General features: G+C 40.2%; 1 protein-coding gene and 1 pseudogene across 1 annotated transcript; both read right to left on the bottom strand.

The window, feature by feature from the left end:
• Nucleotides 1–528: 528 nt before the first annotated feature.
• LOC146680715 (uncharacterized) lies at nucleotides 529–7,000 on the bottom strand (annotated as a pseudogene).
• A 3,689-nt stretch (nucleotides 7,001–10,689) lies between these two features.
• Nucleotides 10,690–15,006, bottom strand: LOC146680714 (uncharacterized). The gene is made up of 4 exons (XM_085449299.1): nucleotides 14,577–15,006; nucleotides 13,691–13,795; nucleotides 11,941–12,038; nucleotides 10,690–11,483 (listed from the first exon to the last, which is right to left on the bottom strand). The coding sequence occupies exons 1-4, from the start codon at nucleotides 14,938–14,940 to the stop codon at nucleotides 11,385–11,387; spliced, it is 666 nt and encodes a 221-aa protein (XP_085305425.1). The 5' UTR covers nucleotides 14,941–15,006; the 3' UTR covers nucleotides 10,690–11,384.
• Between the last annotated feature and the right edge of the window lie 5,027 nt (nucleotides 15,007–20,033).

Here is a 20,033-nt window from a genome sequence, read left to right as displayed (position 1 = left end):
AACAACTTAATTTAAAATATATATTTTTGCATTTCTTTGTGTCTGACGGTGTTGACAAAAACCTTGTACTTCTGCAAAAACATAAATTATTAAAAAGGGAGATTGTACCAAAACATGGTGAGACAGCCAAAACTTAACAATTATATGTAAATATGTTTTTGAAAAATCAAAAAATATATTTTAGAAAATTAAAACCTGTTTTGTCCCTAATCTCAGGAATCACTGGTAACTAAAACTGATAAAGAATACAGACAGAGGATTCAAATAAATATGAAATGTTGGACTGTTTTTTTACAGGTTTTCACAGAAGCTTTGACTTGACGCTTATCTACCTTAAATCCTAAAACACCTTAAAGCAGGATAAACTGGTTTAACCTTAAAGGTCACATTCATTTGAATCTGACTCAAATGGTCTTACAGCATTTTCTTGATGTCCTGTTGTCCAAGAAGCTAACAGTTGACATGAAGAAAGAAATCCTCCAATGAGCAGAGGAGCAGCAAGATCTCAGTCATCAGACTGACCTCTGTCCACAAAATCTGAATCCACCAGGTATCATCCACCTGTCCAGGTGTGTCCATCAGCTTTGAGGCAATGTGAAGGGAAGAAGCTGAACCTGAGAGTAAACACTCTCAGCAGGAGCAGATCGACAGGGGAGCTTGATCTCCTCGTACTGAAACACAACAGCAGCACTGAGTACAGAACAAAGTAGCACTGAAGGAGAACAATGAGCATGAGCTGCAGGGTCACTTGTACACTTTGAGTTACCTGTGGAGCCTCCAGCCTCTCACTGGTCCCAGCTGGAGGGAGGTTTGCCTGATACTTGCTGATTCTCCTCTTCAGAGACAGTGATACACAACTCAGACCTGCCAACAGACCGTCAGAGGAGTCACTTCACCTTCACACTCACATCAGCACTCATCACATACAACACATTTCTCCGCTGTGCAGAGAAATCTTCCAACATCTGGGACAACACCTGGACAACAGAAGCACTGCTGAAGCCTGCTGGGGCAGTGAGCAGTACGTTTGTGCTGTACTGTCTGTACAGCGTCGGCTTTCAGCCCCCATGGATTACATCTATGTACTTTGGTAATATGTGAGTAACATAAAGAATGTTGTGGGCCAACTTTAAAAATACTTATTTCCACAAATGTACAACTATAAAACTACCTCACATACTTGCAGCTTATGTGTAAAAGTTACAGTATGAACCTGCACTAAATGTTTTATAAGCTGGATGAATATAAACTACAGAAGCCTGAATCCACATAGTAAGAAGCGCTGCTGGAAGGAGAGGGTTACAAGATGAGTTGACATCTATTATAAAAATAAGAGGTTGGTTCAAAGCAAGCTTGACAGCTGGCAGAACACAAAGAGAGGAAGTTGTTTTTAAACTGTGACTGGAAGGTCTGAACTAAACTCTGATCAGAAACAAGTATGAGCAACACTGATCTCTTTCCACACAAGCAACACCAGCTGCAACACAGCTTTGAAGGTGAAACTCTAAAAGGACATGAACTTATATCTCACACTCAAAATAAAAGACAAGAACTACATGCAAAAGTGAAACTTGTACAGTTAAAATTTTCACTTTGAATATGAACATCTGATGTTCCGATTGTTTATTTTGGTAAGAATGATTAAACCCCATAGTTTTATTTTATTTAATGTCCTGCTTGAATATTCAGAATGAGTTTAAGCAAGTGAATTATGCTAGCCATGATAAGCTAACATTTAATAAACAATATTAAGAAATTAAACAATACTTTTTCTTCAAATAAGTCATACATTTCTTCATATTTGTAACATTTATTCACTGTCTGTGTTTTAGCTAGTAGTAACATCACTTATTTGCTCTTACACATTTGCTAGTCTTGCTAGCTGCGCCGTTTGGGTGTTGTTCAAGTCTCAACATGTTTTAACATTCATTCTGTCCATGATTAAGACTGAAGGTTTATTTTGACAGTGTCTGCCATCTATAATCCCGTTTTCAGTCAGGTTTCACAATGAGCTCACCCGAAACTCTGGCTGATTGGGACCCACACCCGTTTTCAGGTGAAACGTCTTCAAGCAACTTTAAGAATTCCAGACGCCTTTCTTTGAAAGCTCTTTTAACTCAAAATCTGACTCTAATTCGACGTTAGATCTCTGACAGGGAGACAAGCTAATGTAATGGCTACTCAGAAGGCAGCTGTGACAAAAATACATTTTTCACAGTGTAAAACAAGATAGACCCCAAACATCCAGTCTGCATAACAACCTGGGATGCAATAGGTTTTGCATTCTTTGTGTTTAAGAAAAAGTTGTATGTCATTATGCCATAAGCATGAAAAAAAAAAGTTTTCTTTTTTTGTCATATCAGGAATACTTCCTGATTCTACACTGTAGCAGGTTTCTGACAGAAACTAAGTATTTATGAGTACTGTTGTGGAAATTTTAACAATACACCTTCAGCCCCATCCTTTAAACCTTTTCCCTCACAGAGAGAATTATGACCTTGTTTTCTGCTTGGCCGTCACCCAAGGACACATATACAAGAAGATACATCCCTGATAAGCAAAAGGAGTCTCACTATCTATTTAACGTATTCCATGAACTAACAATAGCCTCACTGCGTGCGCATATATGTGTGATAGAGCATAAGGCCCATTTCTAGTGCACATGGATACAACTAGGTGAGAAAGTGATATTACTATTACTAAAGTGATTTAGCACACACATTTGAGATGATTTAGATTCAAATGGGTTATTTTAGTATAGTTAGTAATTTCGTAAAGTTTTTATTTTTTAGTATAACCTGGGCGATAATGTACATTTGGATAATTCAGTTTTTTGATTTGGAACAACTTAAAAGTTTGACTTTTAAAACTGAGTCAGAGAGATTTGAATTCTTTATTTGAAAGAAGCTGAACGATTTGAGTAAGATTGTTTGACTTAAAAAATTTAAGTCAAACTTAATTAAATTAGGTATAAACCTAATTTAATTACTTGTTACCAACTGAACATTAACTAATCAGTTGGATCAATTATTCTCTTTTTTCAGTGTACTAATTTTCAGACCTGCATTTGTGAAATATTTATTTCATTTTTTCTTACTAATTTAGTTCTAATATGAAACATATTGTAGACACCTGCATGCAGACACCACTGACTGTGAGTGATGAGAAAAATAATCTAGCTTAAAGTTTTGCAGATTTTTGACTTTACCGCCAAAATAGTTTTGTAACTACTCTTAAACCAAACCAATTTTTTTAGAGAGCACTTTTAAATACCCAGCACAGGACCAAAGTGCTGTACAGAAAATAAGTTAAAAAACAATAGAACAACAGAAAAGAGCAAAAAAAATAAATAAATACACATAATACATAAAAATTTAAACAGCCCTATATTCAAAAAGAAAACAAGATAAAACAGCATAGAATCAACTAAAAACAACTAAAAACTTAAAATAAAAACCAACATCTCACGTGGTGTCAAAGGCCAGGGTAAAGAGGTGGGTTTTCAGGAGTGACTTAAAAACAGATGGGGAAGTGGCCTGTCTCATCTCTAAAGGAAGATCGTTCCACAGTTTTGGAGCTGCTACAGCAAAAGCACGATCTTTTACGCCCAGTCCTGGGTACATTCAGGAGCAGCTGATCCGCTGACCTGAGAGAGCGGGTGGGTGTATAAGGCTGCACCATCAGAGAGATAAGATGGGGCTAGGCCATGGAGAGCTTTAAAAGCAAATAAAAGAATTTTAAAATGAATCCTAAGAGAAATGGGCAGCCAGTGAAGTGAAGCTAAAATAGGGGAAATGTGCTAAAACTTTCGAGTGCCAGTTAAAAGACGAGCTGCAGCATTTTGCACCATCTGTAGATGACTAATATATGATGCGCTGACCCCAATATAAAGTGCATTACAGTAATCCAGCTGAGTGCTAACAAAGGCGTGGATCACTGTCTCAAAGTGCTGCCGTGAAAGAATTGGCTTTATTTTTGCCAGCTGCCTGAGCTGAAAGAAGCCAGATTTTACCACTGCCTTAATTTGATTATCAAACTTCAGCTCACAGTGCACTTTGACCCCCAGGTTTGTAGCAGTTGGCTTAACATACTGAGCCAAAGAATCTAAATACACTCTGGGGGTCTCAGTGGGGCGACCAAAAACCATCACCTCGGTCTTTTATTTTATTATTGAATTTTAAAAAGTTAACAGACATCCAAGCCTTAATGTCATCGAGACACTGAAGTAATGGCTGTGTGCGGTATGTGCCTTTTTTCTTTAGAGTGACATAGATCTGTCATCAGCATAAAAGTGGAAAGCAATATCGTGCTTTCTCAGTGCAGAAACGTGATCTGATGGTTACATCTATGCACCTCTAAATGCACCACGATGCTGCACACTGCGGAGGTGTGCTGATATTAATAAAACAGCAAACCACAATGTGAAAAAAGGACAGACTCACAGATTACCACAAAAACAAGTGCAGCATTCAAGCTCAGAGAGATAGAGACGGCATGATCACTCTGCTGGTTTTTGCTCTTATGTTCAGCTCTTGGATCTGAAAGAAGAAAATGGACACAGGTTGAGAAATAGGTTAAAGAGTGTTTGAAGAAACATGTCTTACATGTTTAAGGACTTTGGGGCTGATTAGTTGAAGCAGTTTGTGATCTACATTTCAAGAAAAGTTTGAGAATGAAGTTGTGAACTGGCCCAGCCGTCAACACTTTTTAACAAACTGGTTTCTTTGAAGCCTCAAAGTGTGGACGGCTGTCAGTTTCACAAAGGTACAAAGTTACTGTAAAAAGCTGCCTTCAGTTTAAGCATCTTAGACTTTTGAAGTCTGTTTATTTTCAAAGCTTTGGACCCTCGTGAGTGTGAAAATAGTTTTAGTTACAGCTGATTTAAATAAATGAGAAAAAAAAAATCATGCTCACATGATAAAGGATTTAAGTTGCCTGTGAAACAGCAGAGTAGGACTAGAAAGCAACACTTAAAACTCAAAACAGCTGGAGGGTTACAAAGTAAACATAACAAGGGCTGGGGACTTATTACCATTGGCAACATCCTTTAATGATATTGCTATAGAGCTTCGGTCAATCTTTCACCAGATGATCCCACTGAACCCTGTGCTGTTTGTTCTGGGTCTATCTATAGTTGGCCTCTCTGTCTTTGTACAAATGCTTTTGTTATGTAAACCTTTACATTTAGCGAGGCGATGTGTACTGTTTCAGTGGATTCAGAGACAGCCTCCCACTGTTACACAATGGTACAGAGAAACATTCAGAGTGTTGCCAATGGAGCGCCTTAGTGCCATTATAAAGGGCAATTATGATGCATTCTGTAGGATATGGCGGCCTTTGCTTGATCTCCAACCTCATGACCTTACTGTGCTAATACATAAAGGGAGATCACATTTTGTTTTTAAACATAATAATTAATGTCTGTATTCCCTTTTTTCTCCTTTTCTTTCTTTCCGTTGACTTTAAATGTGGAGCACTCGACATATTTTGACTCAGAGATGTACATTTGTAACTCATATACCTGTATTTGTTTTTTTTCTTTCTCTTCTTCTTGTTTGTATTTGGCTGTGCTGATTTGTTGCTATTTGTATTGTTCAAAAATAAATAAATCATTGTTTAAAAAAATATAACAAAGGCAAGGAACGAATAAAAAAAAACGAAGTGACGCACAGAATCTAACTAGGAACACACAAAGAGGACACTTTTTAAAGAAACTACATGATGTTTTCAGTTTGAGTCTCAAGACTTCATAAGCTATTATTTTTACTAAATACAGCATGAGCATGACAGGGACACCCTGCCAATGGGTCACTGGTGGAAGAAAAGATGTTGCAGATAAGTGTTCATATCCAGAAACACGACAATGAGGTGGAACCAGTGGACATATACTGTGTCCACTCAGAACAGGGAGGTATTTGGTGTAGTCTTTGGTTTCCACCAGTGTGCTAAAACTAGAAGCTGCCTTTAACCACGAGGTCACTGCCTGACGTGAACACCTCTAACAGCAGGACTCTGAGACCACATCCTATGCCGCAGACAGTGAGCTGTTATTAATACAATGATCCTGATCTGCACCAACATTTAACGACTTCTTCCTTTGACTGAAAACATAACTTTGATTAAGCTGAACTTGTGAGATTTAGCTTTGGACTCATTCATACATATACGTTAGTGCAAACTTTTTTCCCAGAGTGCACTTGGGACCTCCAAACAAACAAGACTGAGTGGAAAAACAACATGCAGCACCCTGAGGCCTCACTCAGGATTCACAGATAAAATAACTAAGAACATTTTTAACATTCATTTATTTAAGGTGGTATGATAAGATAAGATAAGATAAGATAAGATAACTCTTTATTGTCATTGCACAGTCATACATAGTACAGTAGTACAATGAAATTGGAAAAACTGTCCTACGTCGGCACTACATATAACACAACACGACACGATATGACACATCACAACGTAACAAACAACACAACACAGTATATTAACTTAGTATAAAAAAGAAGAATAAGTGTATGTGTATTGCACACTTTTATTATTGCAATGATGATGGCTGTGAGGGGCCATGTTTCTGTAGTTTTCAGCATTAAAGTAAAAAACCTTCTACTTACCTGAGATGACGTGGAAACTCTCCACAAACTGAATGCTGCCTCCTCTCTTGATGGCACAGAAGTAAAGCCTGCAGTCCTCTGCTGTCACGTTTTTAATCACAAGTTTGCTTCCCAGGATTGAGAATTTGGTTTCAAAACCAGGAGAGTAGTAGGTAGAGTCTGCTGAAGAAAAACTGCGGCCGATACCTGCTCTGAACTGACTGTAGATCTTCATGTACCAGTATGGGTCTGATGTCTGATTGGAGCAGGTTAGAGTGACATTGGTCCCCAGCTCTCCTCTGACCTCGGTCACGTTCTCGGCCTCTGCACAGAGCAGAAGCACCAACAGGATCATCCACAGGAGAACCATGATCAGCTTCAGCATCCACAACAAGACGGAGTCGTCTGAAAGCAGCTCTGATGGACTCTGATAGAGAACTCCTCTACACTTCCTACTTCAGGTGCTGTTGCTCACAAACCACTAATACCAAGTAACTCTACAGGAAGTGAAACTTGTTCACCTTCAGCCAGAAATCTGCATCAGAAATTTTATACAGTAACTCTAAAGGAAGGTTGACCGTTAAACTTAGACGACAGTGATGTCTTTAAAGTACAGAGGAGCAGAGAATGTACTGACTCATGATCATGTAGTACTAGTAGTAAATGTTGCAGTAGAAATAAAAAAACAGGATTCAAATTGTTGAAACAAATCAAAAGCATAACCAAATAGCATCCTTACTTTAACATGTCTGAGCTGAAAAAGTGGCTCCGTCTTGTGTCTCTAACCAGTTACTGCGTACTTTTATACTGCAGTCTGTACTACAGATACTTCTTATTCTCTCTCTAACAGCGGTGAAGCTTCAACTACAGTATGTAGCAGTAGCCTGTGTACTACTACATGACTGCAACATGCACTACGCCCTCTGGCAGTACTGCTTTTATTACAACTGTTTCTCCTTCATTTGCACTACAGCTGTCATCTATATTTAGTTTATACTTCTCTGTTTCCTTTTACTTCATTTTCTACTGTACTTTCTAGTTTTCTATTGTTCTACTGTAAAACGATGGGTAATAACTTTTGTTATGAGCAGAATTACTACCTCATTACTGCCCCTACTGTCAGCACTGATACTGCAAACTTAACCCTGAAACTGGGTCAGACTGTCTGTCCTTGACTTCAGCCTGGAGATGGTTTCAGTTCTAACACTGTTAGTGAATCTCTCTGTCACCTGATCTGATGGTGTTTAATTGCTGGTTTGTGCTGCTACTCTCAGTCTGATCACTGCGGTCATTATTATTTAAAATATCTTGATAGTTCTCATGTTTTATGCTCAGTAACTTTGCTTTCTGTTCTTCAGTCGCCTTCCAACTGCCTGTGTGAAACACCTGAATAATTTTTTCATGTATAATGTTATACCTGTAATACATGTATGTGGAACAAAAGGGTAAAAAAGGAAGCAGCTTTTATTGCTCTTACACGACACTCCAAACAAAAACAGAAAAATCATAAAGAAATAAACAAAAACTAGAAGCTAGGAAAGGAAAACAAATGAACAAGCAAACTATGACGCTATGAAAACATGGAAACACAGCCTATGGGGACAACACGACAACAAGCAGGGGAGATGAGGACAAAAGATTAACCAGAGCCTGGACAATAGGTTGGGACACAGCTGAACGTAATTAGTCACAAAAGGGACAGAGGAAGCAAAAGTGAAGTCAAAGCAAACAGGACAAGAGATTTCCAAAATAAAACAGGAAGCTACACACACACACTGAGACTCACCCCAAGACACATGAGCTTGACACAAGGACAGGGGAAACGAGACAAACTAGAGAGACAGTGGGATGAGGGACCAGACATGGACACAAGACAGACTAGGGAGACGAGGAGCAAAACACAGAGATGAACATGTGAACAGGGACAGAGACAGACACGGTATGACCAAGAGACTGAAAGAATAAGAGAAAACACAGAGATGAGGAGACGAGGACAGAGTGGACATGCAGCTACATGAACAACATATATAGAGCTAAAAATGCAAATGATAAAAAGTCAGTATACAAAACTAAAGACCAGCTAATACAGAACTAGAATATGGAAATCTCCTAAATCCAAAAGAACGAGTCACAAAACCAAAATCAACTTTAAAACTGGATCCGAAATATTACAAAATATCTCTAATATATAAATATTGTGATATTTAACAGAAAAATAAAATATATATGAATAAAGTTGGAATTGAGGTTACAATTTCAGGACCATGGAAAGTGCATGGAGTTTTCACCATGATCTGATGATCTGTCTCAAACACATTCTTAGTGTTGGACCTGCACTAATTCAGCTGCCTGCACTTTAACAATGTTTTATTTTTTAAACAAACACAGCAAAGTGCTACTGTTAACACCATCAGGCATTTTATGCGTCGCAGCCCACAAAACTAACCACACTTGCAGTCTTATTAGGACACTGCTATTTTGTCCTTTTTAGTAGATATGGTCATATTTACATACACAAAGGAACGTAAACCTGACAGTTACAGCATTGCTAACACAGGTGACAGTAGAAATATGTAACAACCTCTGAATTTTCTAAACCAAAAACGAATGAATCAAACTGAAAATGTGCACAAACATGGATTGCATGTACTTTAAAGGGTAGTACACGAGTATGGTTTTGCTTCACCTGCAGAAAAAATAAGACTTCCCTGAAACTGACATTTTCTGGAGGACAACGTGTTTCTAAACCTGTAGATGTTCAGGATTCCTCTGCGGTGTGCACTAGCATGTCCCACATTACTCAACACTCTGGCTTTGAACTGTCTGCTGATAGTAACTCAGCATACAAGTGTGTGTGTTCTCCTCTTTGCCCCACATTTCATGCTGGTGCTGTGGGTCTGTCCACTGTGGGGAAACCACACGGTTTGCTGTGAAGCCAGATATCCAAGAAGACACAACATCCATGACTTCCAAAGAATCTCACACTGTGATTGGCCAGAGCATTCAGGGATAGCTCAGTAGGTAGTGTGGTTGCCCCATGATCGGAAGGTTGGTGGTTTGAATCCACTGAACGGCTCCCCTGAGGTACCCCTGAGCAAGGTACCATCCCTACACACTGCTCCCTGGTGCGCCTGTTTAGTGGCTGCCCACTGCTTCACTGAGTGAATGGGTCAAATGCAGAGAGAGTAATTTCCCCACGGGGATCAGTGAAGTATACATCATTATTATTATTCGACAGGTTTCCACTTGTACTCATCTTAACAAACTCCGGGTGCTTTGTCAGTGTTTCTGTCTCTCTGTTTGTTTTTTTCATGGTAGAGTTTGAGCTTTGTGTGTGTGTGCAGTGATTATCCACAGAATTAGGTTTGTTTTTAATGCCGTGCTGCCTCATAACAAGAAATCCAGAAAGTCTTTTATGAAGTGACGTCATTGATGAAACTGAAGCCTCGCTGGTTCAGAAAGTGGTTCAAGTGTTGGTGTGATTTATGTGCATATAGAAAACTCAATGTATGCCCACATAATTTACGTGTGTGTTGGAGACATCACGTGAAAGTTTTTTCTCCAAAGCTAGAGAGCTCATTACTAAAAATCTAACTGACCAAGTCCAAAATATTTTTAGAGAATGTGAATGAAGTCACCATCAGCTGAATATTTGTAAGCACAATCATTGTCCCATCACTGGAAAGCAGTGCAACACTTAATGTCTCATGTCCTGTTTATTTAAACACTGACTGAAATCATATTGATCAGGATTTTTCCACATTGATGGACTTTTATTATCCTTATAAAAACTGATGAAATTAATTAACTACACAAAGTCATATTAAGGTGTTTTTATGTTTTTATTTCTATTCTTTGATTATCTCCATGCTGACACTGTTGGAACACAGCCACAAGGCCATAACAAATAGTTGAAATGAGCACATGAAACCTTGAGAAAGGAACTTTTTTTTAACCCCTTGGAAGAAAAGTTTCAAGGCTTCACTACTATTTACCCTTGCAGACTTTCACAGAGCATTAAATCCCTCTATCTCTTCGAGAGAGATGATGTCACCTATTTTCTTGTAATTTCTCACATGAACATGTTGCTTTTTTGTAGTTTCAGTTCTGTTTAAGCTCTGAATGTAAATCAGCGGATTCTGTTTTTGCACACACACATTGTCACACAGTAACAAAAGCACAACATGACACATTACGCTGTCTCATTATTTATTTAACAAAAGCTAAACCAACTGTTAATCCCAGCCTTACTGTTTCCGTAGGAATAAACAGGATTTGCAGCACCCAGGTGCACATCAGTAACTGATCATCAGTGAGCGTGAGCAGCTCTATAAAAGCAGCATTGTTGGCAGGTTGCAGGTCTGGAGCGTTCAGGTGTTTGTTAACACAACACAATGATCTTCTAAATTCACTCCAACGTCAGATGGTCTTGAATTGAAAAAAAGAAAAAAAAAGAAAAACTACCTCTCACACTCTGCTTGATCTATTTATGACTTTTTGAAATTTAATTTTCAGTCTCTGGTAGCTTTACAATTTATATTGTTTTTATTTTTTTTAAATCTCAAGATTTTCAGACACGGCCTTTTTTTGTCCAACATTGTAACGTTCACACTGTGTTCACTATAATGTGATGAATGAAAGTGAACTGTACACATATTTACAGGTTTTTACAGCAGCCTCTGGGTCTGGTTTATCCATCTGAAGTTCTGAAGCACTTTAAAAAAGGTTTGGCAAAAAGTTGTGAAATCTGAATCCAGCAGGTATCATCCACCTGTCCAGGTGTGTCTGTCAGCTTTGAGGCAATGTGAAGCAAGGCAGGTGAAGTTTGTAGTAAATGCCCTCTGATGGAGGAGCAGCAGATCGAGGCGGGGGCTGGATCTCCTTCTTCTGAAACACAACAGCAGCACTGAGTACAAACAAAGTAGCACAGAAGGAGAACAATGGGCATGAGCTGCAGGGTCACCTGTACACGTTAAGGCCTTTCCCACTACTAACACTCGGCTTTGTTTGACTCAACTTGGTCTTTAGGTACATAATTTTCCATTAGGTGGTAGTACCTGATACCAGGTACTAAAAAAAGTAGCTGGTTCCAGTTCCTTGTTTTAGAATCTGCTGAGTTTCAAGGGATCTGAGGCGACATGCAACATCAATAGACTCCATGCCACCGATTGGCTAGTTAGTGGCATCATTTAACGAGTAATGAGAGCGAATTCTTCAAAAACTAAACAGCATTTTTGTGTTACTATCGCATACAAGTAATGTCACAGGATTCGCTACTCAATTGTACCAAACTGACCCAAACTGGGTCGAGTTGTGTAGATACTGGTTGAAAAGTCTGAGTTACCTGTGGAGCCTCCAGCCTCTCACTGGTCCCAGCTGGAGGGAGGTTTGCCTGATACTTGCTGATTCTCCTCTTCAGAGACAACGATACACAACTCAGACCTGCCAACAGACCATCAGAGGAGTCACTTCACCTTCACACTCACATCAGCACTCATCACATACAACACATTTCAGGAAGCACAGTCAGCTGCTCCTCCCAACAATGTGACACCTAATGAGTGCATAAAGGTTCCTTCCTCTCACTCCTTCCAGCAGAGCTTTGTATCATTCACAGTTCAAACTAATCCTTCTTTATCTCATCCTGGACAATAACGCACTCTGAAAATGTTTTTGTTTTTCCTAACAAACTGCTGACTTTAACTAAATAAATTACATGTAAATTTTCTTTATAATTGTGTTACACAAGTGCAATGTAAAACATTTCATGTGATGGAAACTGGTAAAACTGATATACAAGTTTTTACAAAGCACTTTTTTCAACTATTTGAATAAATAAACCTTTGATTTGACATATGTTACTTAAACTTATTGCTTCATGTTTAGTGAAGGTGAAAAATCATTTTTCTGCGTTCAGCTTCTTAGTTCAGTTTTTGTCCTGATCCTGAGTGTGACCCAGTGTTTTGTGTTTAATTTATATTTGGTGATTATTGTTATTCATGGTTTTAGTTCTTTTGAGGTTATATTTTGTTGTTCTGGTTTCTATTTTCAGTTTCTTTACATTCTCTGTGTCCCACGTCTGGTTACTTGTTGCCTCTGTGCTTCATGTTACTTCTGTTTCCAGATCTGTCATGTTTCCACGTCTTAGTGTCTAGTCTGCATCTTTGTGAATTGTCTCATGCTTCCTGTTTTACTTTGGTAGTCCTCATCTTATGTAAACGTTTTTACATTTTCTTCCATTGGTCTCATCATGTTTGATTACTCCTGGCTGTGCTCTCCTCCTGTGTCTCATTCCCTCGTTATCACTCTGTGTATTTAAGCCCTGTGTTCCTTTTTGCCAGCGTTGCATTGTGCCCTCACTGTGCTGGTCTTCCTCCCCCCCCCCCCCCCCCCCCCCGCCCCCGCCGCCGCCCCCGCCCCCGCCGCCGCCGTGCTTCTTGGTATCTTTGTCTCTAGTTTTCTAGCTTTCCAGTGTTTAGTTATTAATTTCCAGTTTCCATGTTGTAGTTTGCATTTGATTTTTTTCCCGCTATAGAACAATAAAGCTGCCTCTTTAAGTTTTCATTCTGTGACACACAGCCAAACCATGACAGTTTAGCTCCACCCCCTTTAAGAGGACCCTAAAAATTGCACCTGCTGAGGGACAACACCCGTGCTGTCTGTGTTTGGACATGCTGCACTTTCAGTTCACACTGATCATTTTACAAAGGTTTACGTCATTCATTAAACTTTTCACGTGAACATCTGGTCTTCATGCAGCAAAAGCAGAATTTAAGACCCTTTTAATGGACTTATCTCAACAAAAACTAACGAAAGAGCAAATTAAAATCCTTGAAGTAATCTTGAGAGCTGCATTTGTACAACACAGATGTTATTCTGTAAAATTTTATTAACTTTAGTTAAGATGTTTGCATCCAAACATGTTTTACTCAAATGATAAAATAACAAACACAGACATAAAAACAGCTTCATTAATGAGCAGGTGGTTTGATTGCTGTTCTGTAACATGATCTAATGGTTGCACACTGTGGAGACATGGTGGTACTAGCAGAAGAGCAGAGACACCAAAGCTTCAGACAAAGTAACAGACTCACAGATCACCACAAGAACGAGTGCAGCGTTCAGGCTCAGAGAGCTCAGGATGAAAAGCTCACTCTGCTGGTTGCTGTCAGTGAGTGCGACAGGTTTTTGAGTTACATCTGAAAAGAAAAGGGAGACAGATTTATGAACAAGTGTGTGAAACATGTTTTACATGTCTGAGGACTTTTCAGCTGATAGTTTAAGAAGTTTGAACTGGCCCAGCTGTGAATACTTTTTAACCTTTTTTTTTAACCTTTATGATTCACACTTTAACTTTTGAATTTGCCACTCCTCTGTAAGAAAAATGCTTTGGTGGTCGCTTAAATCACTTGTCTCAAAACTGACATCAGACAAAGCTCACAACCCGCCCACTTGTCTTCACTAAAGGTTAGCGTATCTGTTGCTGCTACAAGAGGGTGTATTTTGCTGACATTCATTGGCCTCTGGTTTCCACATCACTGTTGGTTTCCTACTGTATCATTTTGAGGCATTAGACAGCTATTTCATAGAAATTCACAGCAATCAAATTGAGGGTTACATAAAGGTTGTGTTTTATACAATTTTAAACAAGGTGGATGTTCATTGTTCCATTAGCCCACTCCTGTGTTACTGATAGAGTTACTTCAAGCTCAGCTGATTTCATTGATACCCATGTAGTCTGAGACTGTTTGGACCTTTATTTTGTTATGTTGCTCTTCAGACTAGTCTAGTCTTTTTTTACACCTTAAATAGGAAATGTGCTGCATTTCTCTGTCAGACTCACATCAGAGGTGTAAAAAGAAGAAAACCACAATTTTACTGCCAGACCTATATACTTTTGGCATATTTAACTGACAGTGGGGCATTCTGACACCACATCCTCTAAAAAAGTCAATGCAAAAATGTTAACTAGTCAGTTACCTGAAATAAGATGGAAAGTTTCCACAAACTGAGTGCTGCCTCCTCTCTTGATGCCACAGAAGTAAAGCCTGCAGTCCTCTGCTGTCAAGTTTTTAATCACGAGTTTGTTTCCCAGGATTGAAAATTTGGTTTCAAAACCAGGAGAGTAGTAGGTAGAGTCTGCTGAAGAAAAACTGCGGCCGATACCTGCTCTGAACTGACTGTGGATCTCCATGTACCAGTGTGTGTCTGATGTCTGATTGGAGCAGGTTAGAGTGACATTGGTCCCCAGCTCTCCTCTGACCTCGGTCACGTTCTCGGCCTCTGCACAGAGCAGAAGCACCAACAGGATCATCCACAGGAGAACCATGATCAGCTTCAGCATCCACAACAAGACGGAGTCGTCTGAAAGCAGCTCAGCTCTGATGGACTCTGACACAGAAGTGCTCTACACTTCCTACTTCAGGCACTGATTATGTTGTGTGCAACACCTTCAGACAAACCACAAATACCAAGAAACTCCACAGGAAGTGAACCTCCTTCACATCCAGCCTAACGTCTGCAGCATTGACTTTACTTTGTGCAATCACCATTTCAGGTATTAACGTGATCTGGCCTAATTATACAGTTACAATGCGCATATATATTTGGAGTGTGGTGGGGTGCAGCTTAGAGAGGTAGCTGTGTTTTATGAAGAGATAAAGAGTCTGATTAATCCTGCTGCCCTGACCTCTAAAGGTAGTACTAGTAATACATGTTTTAGCAGAAGTAACAGCAGAAGCTACATCAATGTAAATTCTGAAACACTGAACAGCAGAGCTGATGGTCATCATTGGTCGAGCATGTTGATGAGCTGATCAGGTGGCTCCATCTTGTGTCTTCAAGCTGTTATAGCAGAAAAACAAAATATTTAAATATCTAGAACTCTCATAGTACTCATATTAAAAATCCAACTCTATTCTATATTAGTGCAGATACAACAAACTTCTACTACAGTTCAAAAGTCTCCAAAAGTTTGAAAAACTGACATCTTTAGCTTAGATTTATAACAAGGCTCAGTTGATAGATTTCTGGGAACTGGAACTTAATGATCTTGAGCTTGATTATATGGACACAAATATTCCACGCACATATATTTTATGTAGGTGCAAGATCATTTAAGGCTATACTGGATTCTCTAATGCACAGAGAGCCACTCCAAAGCGGTCACCACTGGCGTAATGCAATATCTTTTTTTTTTTTTTTACCACTCAGTAATCTGGCTGCACCATTTGACTAACTCCAGTCTACATGTGCAGTCTTTTCAGGGCAGCATTTTTTCCCTGCATCTGCGTGTGTTGTTCCCGGGTACTCCGGCTTCCTCCTCCAGTCAAAAGACGTGCAGTTAGTGGGGTTAAATCAATTAAATCTAAATTGCCTGTAGGTGTGAATGTGAGTGCAGATGACTGTCTGTCTCTATGTATCAGCTCTGCGACAGACTGGTGTACCCTGCCTATCAACAGCTGGGATAGGCTCCAGCCCCCTGTGACCCTGAAAAGGATAAGTGGAAGAGAATGGATGGATGGTGTCGTCTCTTCCAGACTGGATGTTTAAAAAAAATTACAGTTTGGAGATATTCTGAGCTGCAAGATACTCTTCACCACAGGATTGCTGTGCTTTAGCAGAAGGAGTTTTTTTCTTTCTTTTTTTTTTAAATTATATTTCAACCTAAGAATGGAAGGTGAAAAGTGTGACCTTTGTTTTGGACTCTTGTAGCTGGAAAAACTGTGGGACACACACACATGGTGGACTCACTCAGTCTTTTTAAGGAACAGTGATTTCCAAGAATCAAAGCTAAATTCAGCTCTTCATTATCTGCATAATAATTAAAAACCATGTTTATAATAATTTGACTTAGATGGAAGAAAGAAAACAACAACAACAAAACTACCGGCTCCGACATCGACCTCTGTGGGACCCCAAATGTCATCACTGCATCAACAGTGATGACATCTGCAGTGTCTTCCAGTGTTAACTGAGAATGTCTGAATTTAAGAAAATATTTACACCAGTTAAGAGCCAAACTCTGGACTGTGTTTCAAGTGCTCAATGAGCAAGGGAAAGGGGGCCCAGGCCCATCCAGACCGGGGCCCAGCGCAGCAGCGCCTCCCGGCCCCACAGAGCCCAGGACAGTCCACCCAACCCCACCACAGAGAAAACTGCACCCACCCCACCATCCACTTTTCTTCCAGACTACATAAGACAATAAACACCCAGGCTGAGATCTTCCTCCACCTCTCCTGTATCTCCCCCTCCTGCAGAGAGAGCCCCTGAGGAGAGGAAAGCTCCTGCAAGATGTGACAATCTTCCCCACCAGTTGAAGAGCCCCCCAGGTGGCTCGATGCACCGGCGGCACCCTGCTCCAGGGCTGAGCCCCCATGCACCCACCCGCCTACAACCCCGGCAACACACCAACCAGGACCCAAGCCCCCGAGGCCCGGCCCGGGCCCCAGCCCAGAGACGGAGCGCCCCCAGAACCTCACGCCCATCCCGGACCCACCCAGGGGCAGCCAGGCTACCAGGTCAGTAACCCACGTCCGTCAGCACAGACCCTCCCCTAGCCTCGCTGCACGCAGCCGCGAGGAAACAGTCACCTGAGAGCCAACAGAGCCCCTATCCGGACATGACCGCTACCCCGGGTTGAGCCCCCCAAGGAAGATGCCTCCGGGGAACCCCCCGACGCCCTAAGCCTGTCCCTACCCCCACACCAATCACAACAGTGAAGGCGGGACCAAACTATGACCCCCCACCCCCACTAGGTGATGGAGCTGATCAAAGGAGCCCAGAGCAATTGATCTGATGTGGTGGCAGAGGCTGTATCAAGACTAATGTAATCTAATAGATAATTTCTATATTGGTTAGAATTAAGATTATTTTTATTTTTCCAGTTCATGAGGACTGTTTTCTTGGCTATGCATAGGGCAGTGAAAACCATATGGGCTATATTCTTTTCTAAAGTGACATTATCTAAGCTGCCCAACAAACACACTAAAGGGGAAGTTGGAATGTTACATTTCAGACACTTCGATAAGTCTTCACATATCTCGCGCCAAAACTTCTGAACTGGTGGACAGAACCAAAGAGCGTGGATGTAATTGTCCGGTGAATTGGTTTGGCAGTGTGAGCAGTTGTTGGTAGACGTAAAGCCCATCTTGAACATCCGATGACCTGTATAGTGCACTCTATGTAATATTTTGTATTGAATTAATTGAAGACTGGGATTTCTAATTGCTGGTGTTTTCTTAAGTTGCAGTCCGTTTGGCCTCTCAGGCCCACCGTACAATTTACAAAACTCATCCACTCTTTTTCTCAAAATCTTAAACACAAGTTTAGGCCACTGAGAATTTGGTTTAGGGAAGGGAGTTTAATGTTTTAGTGATTCAGAAAAACTTTAATGAAACCTTAAACCTGCATTCTTTCCAATATCCAGCAGGGGGAGACTTGTAGCTATAAAACGATATCTGAATGGACCGGAGTTTGTGAGAAAATAAGTCTACTGATCACCTGATATCTGATCATTAGTGATGGGATTTTTAGAGAGCCGCTCTTTCGGCTCCGAACCGGCTCTTCAGGTTGTTTTGTTGCTTTAATTAATTAATTATTAACAATAATATAAAATTATGCACAAAAGGAATTACTAATGTAAAAAAAAGTGGTTTTATTTATATATGTTTATATATAAATATATGTGGTGGTCCCTAGAGACAAAACACGTACAAACTCCAAAACACATTTGTAGCGTTAACTGAACAGAGCTACCTAGATCACTTAAATTACACAATTGAAAGCATATGTGTATTGTTTGTGTGTTTATACACAAGCACACATATATATTCAAATAATTTAAAAAAAAAAAAAAGTTAATTTACCTGTTACTGCCACACACCAAATCTGGTCGTTGGTACTTCCTGGCTTGTGTAGCCATTGGGTAACAAAAGCTCAACACTGCGCCTAGCATCCTGGAGCTAGGCACAGAGCCCCCCCCTCTTCCCAGCGCAAAGCACAAGGCTCGCGTGCGGAGTGAAGCGGAAGAAAAAGTGCGAGAGAGAGGGTGAGAGAAAGAAAAAAAAAAAAGGCCTCCCAATAAGGAGCTGGATCGCATCGTTCACTTCAAAGAGTTGGCTCTAAGAGCCGTTTCGTTCGCAACCAACACATCACTAATAAGAAGGATGAGACCAGTAATGAGGAAGGCTGAGCAGTATATGATGTCGAGCTGATGATCTGGTGTGGAGCTGTTCTGCTGATGATGCTTTGACTCAGTGGAAGGAGAGATATGTGGAAAAAATATAGTAAAAAAAACACAAAAAAGCAACTAGAAAATTGTGACCTGTTTGTATTCACACTTTTAAAAATGATGCTGCTAGCATCATGATGAAGAATCTGCTGAGTTTCTTGTAACAAGAAAAAAGTGATGAAATTAAAAATAAGATAATGACTTTGTTGCGGGGCAAAGACGGTGGCGCGGCTGTGGCGAGGTGGTCTCACCTGAGCAGCATCAACAATCATGCTGCACCTGCTTTAAAGGGCTGAACTATGTCCTGCCGTAATTGTTGTTGTTGTTGTGCAGGTGCGAGCTGGAAAACTGCAGCTGGTTGTGTGTAATTGACAGCAACTGAGAGTAATAAAAGAATGCTGAAATGTATAGAAATGTGATCGCCTCTGCCATGTGGTTATTACAGACCAGTTTTTTCCTTCTTCTTGGAAGCTCACATCTCTGAATGTTTTCTGTCCACTGCTCCCAGCTCTGCTGCTATGTTTAGAAGTTGTCTTCTGACCGCTTGGACCTGTTTGCTGGATCTCCTTGCTTTACGTAGAACTAGGTGAGCTGGGCTGGTGGTGCTCAAGATTTCTCAAAGCCAAAGTACCTGATAGTAAAAAGTGGGGTTGGTGATCTGATCCTGGGGATTGAAATAAAGGTTTCTTGATCCTGGTCGCTACCTTGAGGTTTGGAAACTGCAGACTTTGACAGTTGCTGACTGGTCTCTGAGTCATAGTCATTATCATAATGATGCTCCATGTGATACAGAAGTTGATTTTTGTTCTCTGCACAGGTTTGACAACTGTGGTGAAAACATAGATGCATAAATACAAGTATTCAGAAGACACACCGCTCCTCCTCTGGATGTTTTGCACCTCATCTTTGAAGAAGAGCAAAGAGCACTTTAAATTAGGTGTTAAATATATTTTGATCGCCCACTGTGTGGTAATGTGTCTCACAATCACATGAGGTATTTTGATCTAAATTTATATATGCTTTAACAAGATGAGTTAACGTCTTGGTTTTTGGTCAGGCTTTTATTAGAGACCCACAACCCCACCAGGAAAACCAGCAGCTGTTTATGAGGAAGTGATTCAAACCTTTGTGATATTTTCAGTTGTGATGTTTTCTAAGTTTGTGAGAAAAAAATTGTAAACATGGAAGAGAATTAATAGAAAAGT

This window comes from Copadichromis virginalis, linkage group LG23 (genome assembly GCF_057382275.1).
Source record: "Copadichromis virginalis isolate Kocher_CV1m ecotype Utaka linkage group LG23, C_Virginalis_male_GT1.1, whole genome shotgun sequence".
NCBI classification, from domain to species: Eukaryota; Metazoa; Chordata; class Actinopteri; order Cichliformes; family Cichlidae; genus Copadichromis; species Copadichromis virginalis.
The sequence above is the reverse complement of the archived record's forward strand: the minus strand, read 5'-3'. Positions and strand labels throughout refer to the sequence as shown.

Coding starts and splice junctions, on each gene's coding strand:
- LOC146680714 (XM_085449299.1), bottom strand. CDS start 14,940: ATGCTGAAGCTGATCATGGTTCTCCTGTGGATGATCCTGTTGGTGCTT. Junction 13,796..14,576: donor AACTTTCCATCTTATTTCAG/GTAACTGACTAG, acceptor TTTTCTTTTCAG/ATGTAACTCAAAAACCTGTC. Junction 12,039..13,690: donor ACTCGTTCTTGTGGTGATCT/GTGAGTCTGTTA, acceptor GTCTGTTGGCAG/GTCTGAGTTGTGTATCGTTG.